Source organism: Dicentrarchus labrax, unplaced genomic scaffold (assembly GCF_905237075.1).
Source record: "Dicentrarchus labrax unplaced genomic scaffold, dlabrax2021, whole genome shotgun sequence".
In the NCBI taxonomy this organism is placed as follows: Eukaryota; Metazoa; Chordata; class Actinopteri; family Moronidae; genus Dicentrarchus; species Dicentrarchus labrax.
Genome location: NW_026136704.1, coordinates 7,886,651 through 7,903,025, shown reverse-complemented (window position 1 = coordinate 7,903,025; position 16,375 = coordinate 7,886,651). Strand labels below are relative to the sequence as shown.

Genomic DNA, 16,375 nt, shown 5'->3' with positions numbered 1-16,375 from the left:
CAACAAAGTAAAAGTGAGACAGTAATGAAATTACTATTGAAAAGCCGAAGTAACAATGCGAGTTGTGAACGTCTTTTTCAAGTACCATGCCACCTGTAGTTCCAAATTTAAATGTAGGAACTGTGAGAGAAGCTTTTTCCATCGACCCCAGAGAGCACTCTTGTACTAAAGGACTTAGTCAGTCAGAAATGTAACTTGGAGGAAATCCATTTAATGCCTTATAAGTAATTAATACAATTTTGAACTGACTTGTGGAAAGGGAAGTCAGTGAAGGAACGCTAAAATTGGAGTAATGTGTTCTCTTCTAATAATTCCAATTAAAGGCTGCATTTGGGTCCAACTGAAGACAATTTAGTTCTTTCACTGAGTGCTGCTGAATATGGTTATTAGTGTAGTTCCAGTATTAAGATAGGATGAAATGAAGGCATGAATAACATTTTGCAGGTCAGCAGCAGACAGAAATGGTTTGATTTTAGAGATACTTCTCAGCTGATAAAAACAAGACAGAATATCCCTTTGTACTTGGTTGTCTAGGTTCAGATTTGAAGCTAAATTTCTCCCAGTTCCTCCCAGGTTAAGGTTATTCTTGATTATTAGAGGCATTTGTGTCCCTTTTTAGTTTTAATTCACAGGTATTTGGTGTTACAAGGGTATGTTTGTTACAAGTGAGAAGGTGTGTTGTGGTTGAATGTGCACTGTATCTAGTTGGGAGTGGTAGCTCATTTTTTCCCCACTATAGAATACATAGACAGCTTATCCTCAATGGTTGATGCAGCCCACATCTGGGCTAAAATTAATAGTATTAGAATAAGAATAGTTCAAGAACAGACATGGACTAATCAGACACAGGCCAGGAATACAGTAGTATTATAACAGTTAAACAGACACTTTTTAAAAAATTTCCGACCGAAGAAGACCAAAAATCTGTCTGTGGTGTTTTTTTCCCCTTCTATTGGGTCTTCTAAGTGGGGGAAAAAAGTCAATTTAGACTGAGGAGAAAATATTGGCAGAGGGGAGGAGGGTGAGGATAGAGAGACAAAGAGGATCTTAAGAGCAAATAGGCCTGACTATCCCATCATTATCAGAGGTGAGTGTTAAAGGCTGAATGACTTGTCATTATTTGTGCTCTCTCTCTCTCGCTCTTTCTCTCTCTCTGTGTCCCTCGCTCGTCCTCTTCTCTTCATCCCTTGCCACTCTCCTGGAGTGGAGGAGGAGCAATTAGATGGAAATCGTTAGCTGCGCCGCCACTGCCATCAGAGATCATTGACTCTCCCGTCCTCTTTCTCTCTGCCTCTTCCTCTGCCATTTGAATGATTCACTGATGACAAAAGTCTGATTGTAATCTCACCGTGAACACTCACACACTGCAGGGTTGAAAAGGAAGAAGGAGGAGCGGGGCGGCACGAGCCAAGGCTTTCTTTTATGGGACTTTTAAGTAAGGGGAAAATAAGTGAACTGCAAGAACAAGGGGAGAAGAAAAACAGAAAAAGTTAAGAGAAGATAGAGTAGGATAGGGCTGGACAGGCGAGGAATAAGATGCAGCCTGGCACAAATGAATGTGATACTGAAATGGCACATAATGCCAGTCAGTTGTATTCAATCCCTCCAAGAATTCACAGTCTTGATTGCAACAATTGATGCGAATGCCGACAATATTTGCAGATATTTTCAAATCCACCTCATGATCTCCTCCATGTTGGACAGGATCAGAACACCTCCACAGGGAGGTCTTTATCAGAAGCGTAAACCATCTCAACTGACTTCTTTCAAGTCAGTTGAGCTCCTTACTCTACAGGAGTGAGTCCAGCCACCCAGTGAAAAAAAACTCATTTTGGCTAGCTCACTCGCTAACTTGCATATGTGATATGCCCGCAGCAACAAGCAAGAAGTGGTGAAGGCATTGATGCACAATTTATTCACTTCTAGTGGGTCTTCACCGTAACTTACAACTTGTCCTCTCAGGTGCTGCTTGCCTCCAAGCTATTTATTGCTTTGACCAAGTCTCGCCACTCTAGTTATAGCTATACCACAACTGAACTATTTCTCATTTAATACCTAAAAGTAACTATTTGTATTGTTGACCTACTTGACAGGGCTACATGGTCTATTAGGAGGAAATTAGATTAGCTAATAGACCCAATTCAGGGAAAACAAATGTTATGAAGAAGTTACTGGATGCCCAATTTTGGGGCATTCCTTACCCCAAAATTCTACAGGGCACAGCTTTATGATCTGTGTGTCTTCAGTTGCCACCTAGAGCATTTCAGAAGCGGAGTGTCTTTAGAGAGCCATGCCTGCCTGGCATTGTTGACTTGTGTATTTTGTCCTTAAGAGGATACAAACATTGTGTTTCTCTTCTTCCAAAATTATCTTATCATTGTCTGTGGTGTCAAATTCCTCCGACCTGCCTCTGAATGATTGCTTTCTGGCCTTATGCCACGCAGATGTAGCTTGACACTTTATCCGCAGTCCATACGGGGTATTTTATTTTGAAAATTCGGACTCTCAATGCGATTTCTGTATCTGACTTCCTGACAATGTGATCTGCTCTGTGCTGCTCAATGTGGTTGGGTTCGCTGAGACACTTCTGGGACACACTGCAGTGCTTGTGGAATCAAGAGCATTGCCTGTTGAATTTTAGAGTTTAGGCTGAATATTTACTGTCACTGGTACACCTCAGCATAAGTCCTTTAAACAACCATAACTTTTATGTAATAGTAAAAGCAGCTACAATAATCACCCAAAATCTGTTTATTGATCATACAGGCTGAGGGCAAAATAGTATACATTTTCTTGATTATTTCTCGATAAACCTATTTCAGAAAATATTTATTTACTGTAACTAATCTCTTCATTAGCCGAACCCAAGCACACACACTGTCCAGTTGTTACCTGGAGACATTTCGGGAAAAGCATTGGCTTTGTAGTCCAAAGCATTACTCAGCCGCTTCCACTCAATTCTTCTTATTTAATAAAAGTGTCTGTGTGAGCCCACTTATTTCAGTGGAATTTATGCACACTGCTTTCCAGTAAAAACAGTCTTTCAAGTGGTCACACAAACACATACCCAGGAGAGATTTAGTACACACATATATACACACACACACACCACACACACACACACACACACACACACACACACGCGCTTTGTGCGCTATGACAGCAGTTGTCCATGCTGGCCTGTGTCTGAGTTAATGGCTAATTAATGCTCTGGTAGAGCCGGCTCCCAGGGGAGCGCTGGAGAGACACCCACTGACTTTGACTGCCAGAGGTCAGAGATGCTCTCTTACCCATCTTCTCTTTTTCACTTGTCCTTCTTTCTCTCCCCTCTTTTTTTTCCCATCTCATCTTTTCCAATCTTCTTCTTTTGCTCTCCTCTTCTCCGTCCTCATTGCTCCCTCAGTTCATCATTTTCTCCGTATTCCTGACTGCCTGTCAATAATGTGACATCATTAATCACAATTCCCCATCATTACCTTCTCTCCTCTCTCTCCCCTTCAGTTTACTTCTGCTTCATAGTCACAAAGTTAAGTGATCACAGAGTTGCTACTTTCTCCCCTCCATAAATACCAATGATATGCCCTTGAGCTCAGAAAAATAAACTCCAGCGGAGTTTCTCAACAGCCAATCGTAAAACGTGCGATAATTGGACAGAAAAACTATACTTGTTCAGGTACAGTACAGTAGTCACTTCCATGTTCTGTGCAATCAGTCCCAGCAGCTTGCATACAGATAAAGAAAGCACACTTAATGATGATGATGAAACATCCAGAGAAAATGTTTCACTCAGCACAGAAGAACTAATGATGGCCTGTGCCTGAAAATGTAATGTTTATGCACACTTTGTGTTCCTCCATCAAAGTAGGAAGGTGTGGTTCATGTGGTTCAGAAGGTGGTGATGGGGATGATTTCCATTGTTATAACTTGAAAGTGTGCCGTTGCACAATTCAAAATGCGATTGTTGATACGAGTATAATTTACACAGTAGTTAAGCCACAGTTCTGTGATGGGCAGAGCTGACTGTGTGGATAAAAACAATGCACATACCGATATAGCATTAAATTAGGGTGTTGAATAATGGACTTCAGTTTGTTTACTTTTCAGATTATTTGATATCATTTAGTTTTAAGTCAAATATATAAAAGCTTTCATAAACACATACGAGAATCTTGGGAGTAATTATTGCTCTGATGTTGGTGTGAACTGTATTTACAAGTATTATTCCAAATAGCTCAAATAGAAGGAGCTGTGGTAAACCAGAGGACTTGATGCAACCCATAGATGCTTTCTTTGACGCCTGATATCAAATTCACCAAAGCAGCTTTATTAGGTGATGATGCTGTACTGTAATGTCCAGCTTGTGTTTACACTTTATTGCACAGCCCTCAAGTGGCCAAAAAAATGCAAACAATGTAGCTATCAGTCAGCTATAAGTACAAAATTCTACGACGTTGACACAAATCTTTGCTACTTCCTCCGAAATAAATGTGACCATAAACGTGGTTATTATACAAAGAATGTAATGTAGATGAAACGCTGGAAGCTTTTGCTGCTTTGATTCTTGGCTTTCACATCTGTGGTAACTCTCAGTGAGCCACACGCAGCCCTGTTCACACATTCTGATGTCAGAGAACATGGCAGGGAGCAGTACTTCTAATGGGGTCATCATTTCCCTCCTGTATTAGAAGGCACCTACCACTCCTCAGTCAGAGCGGGAGGGTGAATCTCATACATTCATGCGCTGTCAGTATGATTGGATGTACTACTCTCCCTCCAAATCAGCCACTGAGAATTCTAGACGTAACTCTGCTCGGCTGTTTTGTCACGTAGCAGCTGCAGCTAACATAGCTGACTGCATGCAGCTTGAACAGCAGCCTAGATACCATCTTAATTAACACTGAACATTAGCCTCAATCAGTGGCTGCCGAAGTGGAGCCTGGGGACCACCTGTGGTCCTACACTGGTCCCCAGGAAGTTTGGAACAATTCTATTTTAACAGTGTCTTGCTCCCTAGATGTTGGTCAAATCTATCCTTGCTCTCACCTCCCAGCTTCAGTGCAGACAGATAATCATATCTAACAGCATAAAATATTCATGAGGTTTCTTGGGACCAAAATGGACTAATACTCAGTTGACCTGAACAATTTGGGGAACCTCTGTCCTTAATAATAGCTTACTTAAAGCCCCTATGTGTAGAATTTTTATTTCTAATTAGAACATTTTTCAAATTATTTTGATGGAGTAAGTTTAAACAAAAGGGAACAATCCTGGCTTTCTACCGTTAATTCTCAGTGTTTGGGATCTGATAACGGGTTCCATTTAGGTTACAAAATACCCTAATCTGTTAAACTCTGATGATAACAAGTCTGATTGGGTTACATCGGGAATTTCCCAGTTAAATTGATGGTAAATGGACCTGTACTTGTATAGCGCCTTTCTAGTCTTCCGACTAATGTAATTTTGGATCTCCAGCATTTGGAGAAAGTAACTTGTCAAAAAAGTGCAACATTTTATATCTTTAGTTGCTCAGCTGCAGGATTTGAACTTTAATCGGCTACCACTAAAAACTATCACGTTTTAGAAGGAGATTACAGATCTGCATTAAATCTTGAATTGAGTTTTAGTTATTTTTAACTTCACTTACAAAGGGATTGGAAAGGATTCCGATTTGATAAGTGCATTCAATATTGGATTTGGATTCAGTAAATTATCAACAAACATCATTTAGTCGGGGGTTGGATACAGCAGGGTAACAGCTGTCTGCCACAGTGTCTCCTTTGATACTACCACTAGGAGTTGGCAGAGTCAGAATTCTTTAAAGGTCCAGTGTGTAACATTTAGGGGGCTCTACTGGCAGAAATATATATATAATATAATATAATATTCATGGGTATGTTTTCATTAGTGTTTAATCACCTGAATATAGGAACTATAGCAGTTTTTAATCTACAGATGCCACAGGTCGCCTACCATGGAGTCCTCCATGTTGAACCGCTGACTTTTGAAGCAGCCGTAGTTTCTGCTACACACTTCACAGACTGCAACTTCACTGCTAAATGCCACTAAATCCTGCACACTGGTCCTTTTAAGGTCCTGCTCCACTCCATAATTTGTTTCACTTATTATAACTTCACTTGGATGTTTGAGCATCACTGTGCAGAGTTCGGCACTAACAGGATGTTTTTCACATTCATCGGCTTAAGAGAGAAGGTTTCTGTTTTCTTTGTTTGACACATGTATGCACAAGCATGATTTATGACATCAGGGAGGGAGAAAGAGATGTTTCAAAGAATTTTTAACAAGATAATTCAAATTCGTTTGTGGGAAAAAACATATTAAAGATAAAGAGACAAATTGTTATTCAAAACAGACTAGTTTTAAATGTCTTAACTCATATCAAGAGGGGTCTTTAACTCCCACACATACAGGAGGAGGGTTAAAGGCGGATACAGGAGCTTGTGTTGCCTCCTTGCATATGAAGGTAGATGACAGTGAGGTAAACTGTTTACCTCACTGTCAGTTACTTATAAATCAGATGTTTCATTGTATTATTTTCACTCAAAAGCAAATGAACATGCAAATCAAGTGTTTGACTTCATATTTTTACATTATTGAATAGGTGGATTTTGGAAAAGGTCATATGAAAAAGGCATTAAAATGCACTCTTCTGTCCCACTTTGGAATGACTGTGTTCACTGTGTTGCTGTGAATGTTAATCCCCCTCTCTCTTTTCCCTCTGTCTTTTTCTCCCTCTTCCTTTGTTTGTTTCTTTCTTTCCAGCTGGTGCTGTTTTCTGGGAAGCTCAACACCATCGCCAGTATTGTGACCATTTTCTTCCTGTTGGTGTATGCTGCTGTGGACCTGGCATGCTTAGCTCTGGAATGGGCCTCTGCACCTAATTTCAGGTACACACGTGTCACTTAACACACAGACACACACACACACACACACACACACACACACACACACAGTTTACCTGTCATAATGAAGGCGTATGGTTGACACCCTGCGATGTGACTTCCTGTAGCACATTCTCCACACTAAACACAATCCTCTTTATTTTCTACCTCTGCCATTGTTTATGTATGTGTGTAAGGAGGTGGTTGTTTGCCAGCTGGAGGCTGCTACGGTGACAGTGTACTAATTAAAAGACATAAAACTGGCCACTGCTTATAGCCCCATATTGGAGAGGGACCAACAATAAAACTACGGGTTTGTGTGTTTGCTTTTGTGTGGGCGCAGCCTGAACTGGATGCTCAAGCAACGGCGTTTGGAGATGCTTTGAGATTTAAATTTACAATGTTTGTGTATGTGCATCGGTGTGTGTATGTGTGTTGTTTGTATTCCTAGGACACTTGCAATGATCCTGATTTATAAAAGCTCCCTGAAGCCTAACAGTAGCATAACCCGAGGACAGCGTTGGTGTATATGTGGCTCGATGATTACATCATGACATCAGTGCGGCCATAGTCTGGCTTTTGATTCACTCTGGAACTTTTTTATGAGTCATTCCATATTTTCTGTGTGAAATGTTGATGGTGTCACAGAGAAAATATTGTTGTCATCCAAATCTGCACTATCTTTAATTTCAAAAAGTACATCTCCACATCCAATAACCTATATTGTTTTTCTAAAGACATACCTTCCTTGATTAAACCCCTCCACTGGCTGTGAAATAAATTTCAACATGAGAACTGCTGCTGTTTTTATTTGTTATGGAGAGGAGAAACTGTTAAAACACCATGCATCATTTTATTGTTATGATAGGTTGCCTCCAGCAGTGCATTTGGTGTTATATATTCCTCTGCAGTGATAGTTGGAAAAGAGTTGTAAGACGTGAGAACATTTGCAGCTTCCCACATCAAGGGCACAACTGTCAAGTCTAGTTGAAATCAGGATGCAGCCACAAACTGTGTAAACACGCTGTACAGCTGGAAAACAAAGAGGTTGAGGAGTAGTCCTCAAATCAATGAGTTCCTCTTGTAATATTGATTCACAGATTCATTCAATTGTTGCGCTTCTGAATATTTTGTAGGATAGTGTTAGTGGATTCAATTGATAGTTGCATACATCTGTAGTGTTGTCTTACTATACAATGGAGCAGATTTAATACCTCGCTTAAAGGCATTCACAAGAGCTGTGTTCTTACCTGTTAGATGACGCTATTCAACAACAGCTGCTTCCTTTGCTTTATGTTTAAATGTGAGCACAGAGAAGATGTTTGTACCAATTTTCTTGTCACATTTTAGGGAAGGTGACCAATGGAACAATATCCCAATATATTCAGAGCAATCCTTTTCCACACATTTCTCTGTCAGCTCATGCCTTTTTCACTGCTTATTAAACTCCAGTGCAGCTGCATGGTTAATAATTTCTGTTATGAGCTCTAGAGTAATATATTTGTGAAAAATGAAAATAACTCTCCCTATGTTTTGTCTCTTAATGAGCCCTTATAGCATATATTTCATTTAGAGTTCAAGCCTTTTTAATGTTGTCTACTTATACTCTACATTTACCCCAATCATTAAGCAAATTTGTCTTGTAATTAGATTGTTTAATATTAAATAAGAAGTATGCAGAAACCAGTGCTTTAAAGGAGCTGCTGTCCCAGCACATCGAGAGAGCCTAAGTGTGATAGCACAGTTCGTAAGACATCATGCTGTGATTATGTCTTCCTGCAGGTGATTGACAGGAAGCAGAGAGAAATGTACACATCAACACGAAAATTCAGGGACAAAAAATCGAACTATGCTGTTTTCTGATACTATTGGCTCAGTTTATGTTATTCAGTTATATATTCATGTTACATCAAGTCAAGTGTTTCCCACACACAGGCTACACTTAGATGTACCACCCAGGTATATTAACAGCTGCCAAGTATATGAGTCATTTTCAAACTGCGGTTTGCTAAATACAGTTTAATCTCTAGTTTGCTCAGAATACCAAGGAAAGCATATATATATGTCAGTGGATGCTTTTGTTGATTCAAGTAGAACAGCCATTTTGGTGTTTTTTGAGAAGACTCAAATAAAATGGGCTGCACTGTGTGTGTACCAGCCCAAACAGCTCATAGTGATCTAAAGACACTAGGAAACTAAAGAGGTGGCTGTGTTGGCAACAGGTCACACCGGTTGGTGTCAAACCAAAGCAAGGGTTAATTACTGTTAGTTCTGCAGAAACATTGGATTTAACCAAGCAGCAACCTCCTGGCCTGAAAAATGGTGCCAAAAACTGCAGTTCCTTAAATCACCACTTAAGGCTGGCTCAAAAAGTAAGAAGTAAACTTGTTTACATCCTGGTACAAAGACTGTTTTGGGAGCTATAGCTAATTTCCCTGTTCACTGTATGTGGGGTGCATTTTTATTATATTCTCACCCGTTTCAAGGCTTGAAGTTATAAATAATTAAGAGCATGGCCGCTTTGAGTGGCAGGTGGGTGGCGTTGCATGTTTTCTGGTTTCAGCAGCCAGGCTTCATTCAGCCAACCTCAGCTCCACACACGCTCCACGTCTTTGCCCATTTTTAAATTAGCCGGGAGCCGGCAGAGTCGGGCTCTGCTAGGAGTGGCGATGGCCAGAGCCGACCCGATGAGCGTCACACACACACTACATTATGCAGTTTTACAGTCTAGGGATTTAACTCTTAGGGCCTGAATATATTCGGACATGTAGTAGTTCTCTTTATACTACTTTTCGGAGTCCGCTCGGAGGACATGTCCCACACATGGGCAGACTAATTCCTACTACAACAAGTATTCCATAGCTGGTTGTAGTGTAGTAGCCATTTGGACCAAGTGTGTGGACAAGTGGTCAAAACAAACTTGAGGTATGTGGATGTCCGTAGAGAGCCCATGACTACACCCTCTGATGACGAACATCACATGGACCCTCGCGCATCCGTGGACATGGAAAGTATAATTTCAGCTGTAGCCTGTTATCTCCTCAATCTACAATTCTGCAGCTTTATTTCAGCTCAGTTCAGGGATCTGATGTATTATTGTGATGAAGAGTGGATTGCAGTTATTCACCTGTGGGAAATAATAAACTCTTATGTAACATGAATGTGCACAATTATTCACCTGCACCTGTTATTTCTAAATAAGATTTGCCCGTTTGAGCACCTGATGTACCTGATGCCAAAAAGAAAAAAGAAAAAACTGGGAAATTGTGTTTTACAAGCTTTTTTTAAGTTTTAAAATTTGACATTGGCAGAAGGTGCTGTACCCTGGCTGTATCATGTATCGTTTCACTTTTGTACGAGTATAAAAATGCGTCAATTTCAAACTGCCACAAGAGTGCACTGTCAGCATCAGTATATGGTGTCTACTGTATAGCATTAGTGTAGTGAGGAAGTGCTTGTTGAAGGGTTGAAGTGTGAGAGAGGAACTTTCCTCTGGTGCCCTTCATGTACAGTGCTGTGTGCTATCTGCTCATGCCCCGTTATCGCTGTGTGACCGCTGGCAAAGGCTACAGGACACAAAGTTAGCAGCAAAGCTTTTTCCTACCGTCGATCTCTCCTCTCGCTGTCGGCCGGGGGACCCGGGGCCCCCGGAGCTGATAAGGCGGCTTGTTGTCTGGCCGGTCGCCTGCTTTGGGCTTCCTTCCTCTTCCCCTGAGTTGTTAATTCTGTTACTTTATTGTTGCTGTGTCACCGGGCAAAATTTAACGCCAGTTGTTTGTGTGTTTATTGGTTTAATTTTTAATTTATTTATTAATTTTTTTGCCTGTGCTCTGTGCTTCTTTCACTGCGCTCTCTGTCTGGCTCTCTCCCACGTCTCTTTCCAGGCAAAAAGAATTAAAAGCCATTTAGCGCCGTCTCTCCCCCGGAGAACTGCTCTGTAATTAGCATAACTAATTTAGCAGAAATATTTCCCTTTCCCTTAAATTTGCTGTTGTGTATGGGAGGGGAGGGATTGAAATTATGATGTAGCGGAAAAGATGTCTGCTTGTTAAGTGTGTTTGTGTGTTTGCGTGTTTGCACATTAGAGTATACAACAGGAAAGTGAAGGTATGCAATTTGGAGACTGTGTTTGTGTTCCAAGTCACGTTGGGTGATTTCTTTTTTTCTGATCATTGATGTGTGAGTGCATATCCCTCCATGACTGTGTGTGTGTGTGTGTGTGTGTGTGTGTGTGTGTGTGTGTGTGTGTGTGTGTGTGTGTGTGTGTGTGTGTGTGTGTGTGTGTGTGTGTGTGTGTGTGTGTGTGTGTGTGTGTGTGTGTGTGTGTGTGCGTGCTTGTGAGTATTTTCCCTTACATTGTGTGTGTTTGCAGTTTTATCTTTGGGTGTGTGTTTTGTATAAGGAGGGCTGCTGTTGGCTGCAGCTTTATCAGCGGTGGCTCCAGCTGTGTGCAGTGTTCCTCAGGGGGTGCTGTGTGTCCTGCTGCTGATGCTGCATGGGCACCGGCCACCACTTGGACTTGTGGCTTAAACGTGCATGAACACACAACCATATACACACGCTGTATGACAGGGTCACTGGCCAGGATTCAGGACACAACCGAGCGCTCCGCACTGATGCCAACGGATGTTTGTGGAAAGCTAGGGAACTCGGTCACACGCAGGCGATGACCTTCAGTCAGAGTGGGCAACTGGAAAGCAACAACAACTGGCAGCTCAACAGAAACACACACATTTGTACTTGTTATACTTTTGCCAGCCTGGTGCCGTCTGATGTCCAAATTACAGCAACATTCTCTGCAGCTACCTTGATTGTCTTTGTAATAATCTGTGAATTGACCAGCTGAACCATTAGCTCCAAAAACAAAAGCTTTGTCCTCTGCTGGGCCCCGTCCTTTGTCCAAATACGAGTCCGAGTGATTTGACAGATTGGGGTGTGTAAAAATCCAGATGGATCATCAACTGTGTCTGGATGGATGAGACACAGTAGGTTGTTAGAGAATCATTATCTGTTAATGGAGGGGTATGACTTGATAAAGGTGCCTTTATCCTCAGCCACAGCTCAAACCAGATATTCAGAGCTTTGGTTTGTGATCTGGTCTTTTACAAAAGAGCCCTCTATGATAGTGTCCTGTCTCTATACTAACCCTCTACTGTTGAGTATTTGTAGGTAGACTGTATCTCAACCTGATTGTTTTTTTGGCCTATTCATGCCTTTACTTGATAGAGACAGCTAAAGATCGACAGGAAAGGGGTAGAGAGAGAGGGGATGACACGCAGCAAAGGGTTCCCTCTCAACCTGATTGTTAAAGGGAGACTTTGTTTGCTTGTCACTCAGTTTGTTCAGCCTCTGTTGCCTTGATTTTGACAATTTTTGAATCTGTCTCTCAGCAGTTAAAGGAATTTTCCTTCAACAGCTAGCCAGTAATGGGCTTAAGTAGTTGGTTCACTTTTTCAAAGTTAAACAATGGCATCACCATTCAAATGGACTTTATTAAGTAAATCAGACACAAATTGTGACTCTTAAATTCGGTATGTTGTTGCTGTGGTTAACGGTTTTGTTCGTACAAACTGGCCTTACAGTCCTGCTTTTAAGATTAATAGCTCAGAGGCCAGCTATTTGCAATAGGTTGTTTCTGTGGCTTACACAGCTTAACTCAGGAATAACATGTTGTCAGCAACCAGTGAGGAGAGTTTCAATGCAAAAAGCTTCCGATGCCTTCAGTGACAATAATGATTCAGTGTACTCAAATCAGTTTGACCATGAGCCGTTAAACATTTGTTTGTACCTGTACTGAACACCTATTTTACTAAGAGTTTCAGGCAAAGTGTAAAAGTGGATTGATGACAGTGGATCAGAGGAACTTCCAGCTGCTGCAGAGAGCCTCGATCACCAACCCTCCTCTGTACCGCAGAGAGAAACGACAGACTCCAGTTCAAAAAAAGAGGCTGAACTCAAGGATACCATTCACACTATAAAGAAAAGACAAGAGATGCTAAGAAGGGATACTGCTCCCAACAGTAAACAAAACATAATAGCTTTTATAATCATGAGAGGTTTCTTTGATTATGTTGTGTGGGAGTTTATTGGGTAACAAGATAACCTGAGATTGATCCCATCATGCAGTTGTGTTCAGGTTATATCAGACTGGTCCAATATCAGGTGATTTCTAACATTTTTAAGTGGTCTCTTAAAGTCAGTCCAGTCTCCACTGGTGGTGTGCCAGTGCTGGGACGCTGCCTGACGTAACGTCTCATACACTCACTGACCTCTCACTTATTGAACCTGGCAGCCCCCCTGTGTCTGAGTGCAATCTGCGCATGACAGAGTGTAAGGATAAAGTTTCTGTCCCCACTTTCCCTCAATTATGACGTGTCTTTTGGCTAAAGGCCGGGTGTCCTCTCTCTATCTTCATCCCTCTCAGTTTCTTTTTCTTAATGTCTCTAAGGACTTGATTGGCGGCGATTATTTCAGGGTGCTTTTTGCTGTGTCAGCTAAGTGACATCAGTCGCCGGAGAACAAGAGGGACGGCAGAAGAGGTGAAAGCGAGGTGATTGTATGGAGGGGCCGCAGAGACAAAGGAGATGGGTGGAGGAGGGTGGACCTGGTGTGCGAGCTTTTAGCGTAATTACACCCACTCTCCAATGGGATGGAGAAAGGGATAAGATGAGATAATTGTGAGCACTGCTGATGCTAAGTGATGAAGTCAAAAAGAAATGAAAGCAAAGTTTAAAGATCGAGGCCCATACTGTGCAACAGTGGGCACCGGCTAGGATAGGGCTAACACAGGTACTGTATGTCATCCACTTGATGATGAAGCTTCCTACTTCCTATTATGTTTTATTATTATTTTCTTTCACTGTCTCTGAAGTCTCACAGGAGAAGTCCTCCCACTTTCCTGTGGAATGTCCGTCTTGCAGTGAGACCTGCAGTGAATGCTTCCCGACTCTGGCTTAAATAACTGTAAACTATCTAACTGATTTCATCAGTGTGACATTTAGTCGTTAGTTTCAGTGTCCCATATGGTTTAAATGCTGTTTTGGAGAACTGTCCACCCATTCAAGAGTAAGTGTTTCTAATTATATGCCTAAAAACAGTCAGATAAAAACTCACCAAAATGAATGAGTCAACTGTTTGAATACAAAAGAGCCAAAAATCCTCTTTTTACATCAGTAAACTTTACACAGCAGGCTCTTGTTAAGTAACCCAGCCAGTGTTTAATGCTGTATGCCAGTAGATGCCAAAGGGACAGGAGAGGTAATATTGTACGTTTTATATTTTGCTCAGACAGGACAACTTCAGTATGATGATGAGTCTTGCTCTCGACCCCTTTAATGGTGAGAAGTAAAAGTATCAAAGATGTCTACACTTGAAAATAGTCGGCGCTGATCTACAATGGAGATAAAAGCCTAAAATATACTTGAGCTATATCCATCACAGTTTGTCCACCAGAGAGCACTGTCAAGTTAATATTTCAGCAATGACAGTGCGTACATGTGGACGTTTAGCGGGTTATGTTAGTAACATTTGCAAATTAGCACTAGACAAAGTTGAAGCTGATGTGAATGTAATACGTTTTGCGGGTATTTCATCATTGTATTTGGCAACTGAAAAAATTTGATGCTGCTAGATTCGTGGGGTTGTTCCTGAGACGGAGACATTGTTCCAGTCCAAGTCAGTGGGCTTCATCCTCTGGGGAACTTGAATGTCTGTACCAAAGGCCATTGCATAGTTGTCAAGATATTTCACTAAAACACAAAAATGTCAACCTGCTTGTGACGCAAATGCCAGAGGATCAGCAAAGTTATTCGGCTTCCTCCTCTGGGGAACATGAATATCTGCACCAGAATTCCTGGCAATACATCCAATAGTCCAACATCCAAAAGAGACATTTCAGTCTGAACCAAAGTGGTGAACCAACTGATAGACAGGCATTGCTATCCATAAAGCCATGATGCTAGTGTGGCTACTATTGACTATCAGCTGGTTTATTGATATTGGATGTTTAGAACTCAAATTTCTCTCCCCGTTAGAGAGGATGATACTCTTGAGTATCAGTACAAAATATTAGCTTTCAGCAGCTTCTTTTGAAGTGTTTACTTTCAGGTTTCTAACTTTAGACCTGCTCCCATCTTCCTTTGCCCCTCCCTTATAAATAAAGAAAACTTGACCAATAGGAGAGCTAATGACTGTCTCAAGGCTGTCTCTCTCTGTCGATCCCTGTGTTTCTCTTCCCTTCTAATTTAACTTCCTGGTGCTCTCACCCCCTGCTATCCTCTCGATACTTTAGCACTTTCCTGCTGCGTAGCGTTCAGCAGCAGTTACTTTCCCCCCCACTTAAATAGTCTAAATCTGTTAGTGGATCCATGCAGGAAGCCAGGCAGTCATTTGAGCTGCATTGTGTAATTACAGCTGGGACTATTTTAATGACTGTTTATCCACACGGCTGCAGTCGTTGCAGCGAAATTGGGGTCAATTACATGATCCTCCACATATGCGAGCGCTTCCATCTACCGTGTGGCTCCCAACTCCAAGACCCCTTCAGCTCATTTACACTTAAATGGCACACATACACATATATATGAAAGGATATTTTGACAGGTACATATGTGCACAACTAGTACAACTAATGCACTCATTCATATATGAATTCAAGCTCATCCACACAAACACTGAGAGGTCTCCAGCAGGCTGCAGATTATTATTCGTGTGTGGTGTTTGTTTTAATTGCTCTTGTCCCAGCATTAACTCTACATTTGTTTTGATGCTGCTGTGCAGTCACACATTAAATGGCTCTGTAGGTGTGTGTTTGTGTGTGTGTGTGTGGAGAATTTGAAGTAATTATGGTATGTCTGACATTGAGATTCCGATGACTTGTTAAAATGTGACCTTTTTAAAAAATATTTCTGTAGAACTATGGCCCAAATAGCATTACTGAAGTGTGTATTGAGTTTTATTAAAAACTTATTTGTTTACCTTACCAATGTACCTATTCAGTTAAAGGAACATCTTGTTATTATAGGCGAGGGTATGTATGTCTACTTTGCTGGCGTGTGTTGTCTGACCCAGAGTCTGTCTGCATGGATGACATCAGCTGCCACATACTGATAATTAGTATTCAACTTACAGTGGCTGTATGGTGCAGTGGTACAACAACGCAGCCGTGGAACCGTGGAAAATTATATAGTATGGGGCGAGAGGGGAGGTTTTAAAAAAAATTATGATGTCAAAAGCCAAGCAAGTACAGTCACCAGAAGAGCCTTAGCAACACTGACTGAAAGAACAGGATGTTTGTTTAACAACACAGCAAAAATTACCTCAAAAATAACCATCGATTCGAATGAAAGCAAATTGAGGTAGCAACCCTGACAGCCTCACAAAAACAGAAAAGCATGAGCTTCACCATACTGTTTTACTTTTTTAAAATATGTTTTATGTTAACTTTCTGTCTCTAAGTTTGACGATATTCATTCCCC

The 16,375-nt window shown here is 41.2% G+C and overlaps 1 protein-coding gene across 1 annotated transcript in view; it reads left to right on the top strand.

Moving 5' to 3' along the window:
- Nucleotides 1-16,375, top strand: part of zgc:153039 (uncharacterized protein LOC767698 homolog) — a 62,928-nt gene that overhangs the window by 32,989 nt on the left and 13,564 nt on the right. Inside the window, exon 9 of the mRNA XM_051396515.1 lies at nt 6,781-6,905. Coding sequence (XP_051252475.1) covers nt 6,781-6,905 — 125 coding nt within the window. The remainder of the gene's footprint in view (nt 1-6,780; nt 6,906-16,375) is intronic.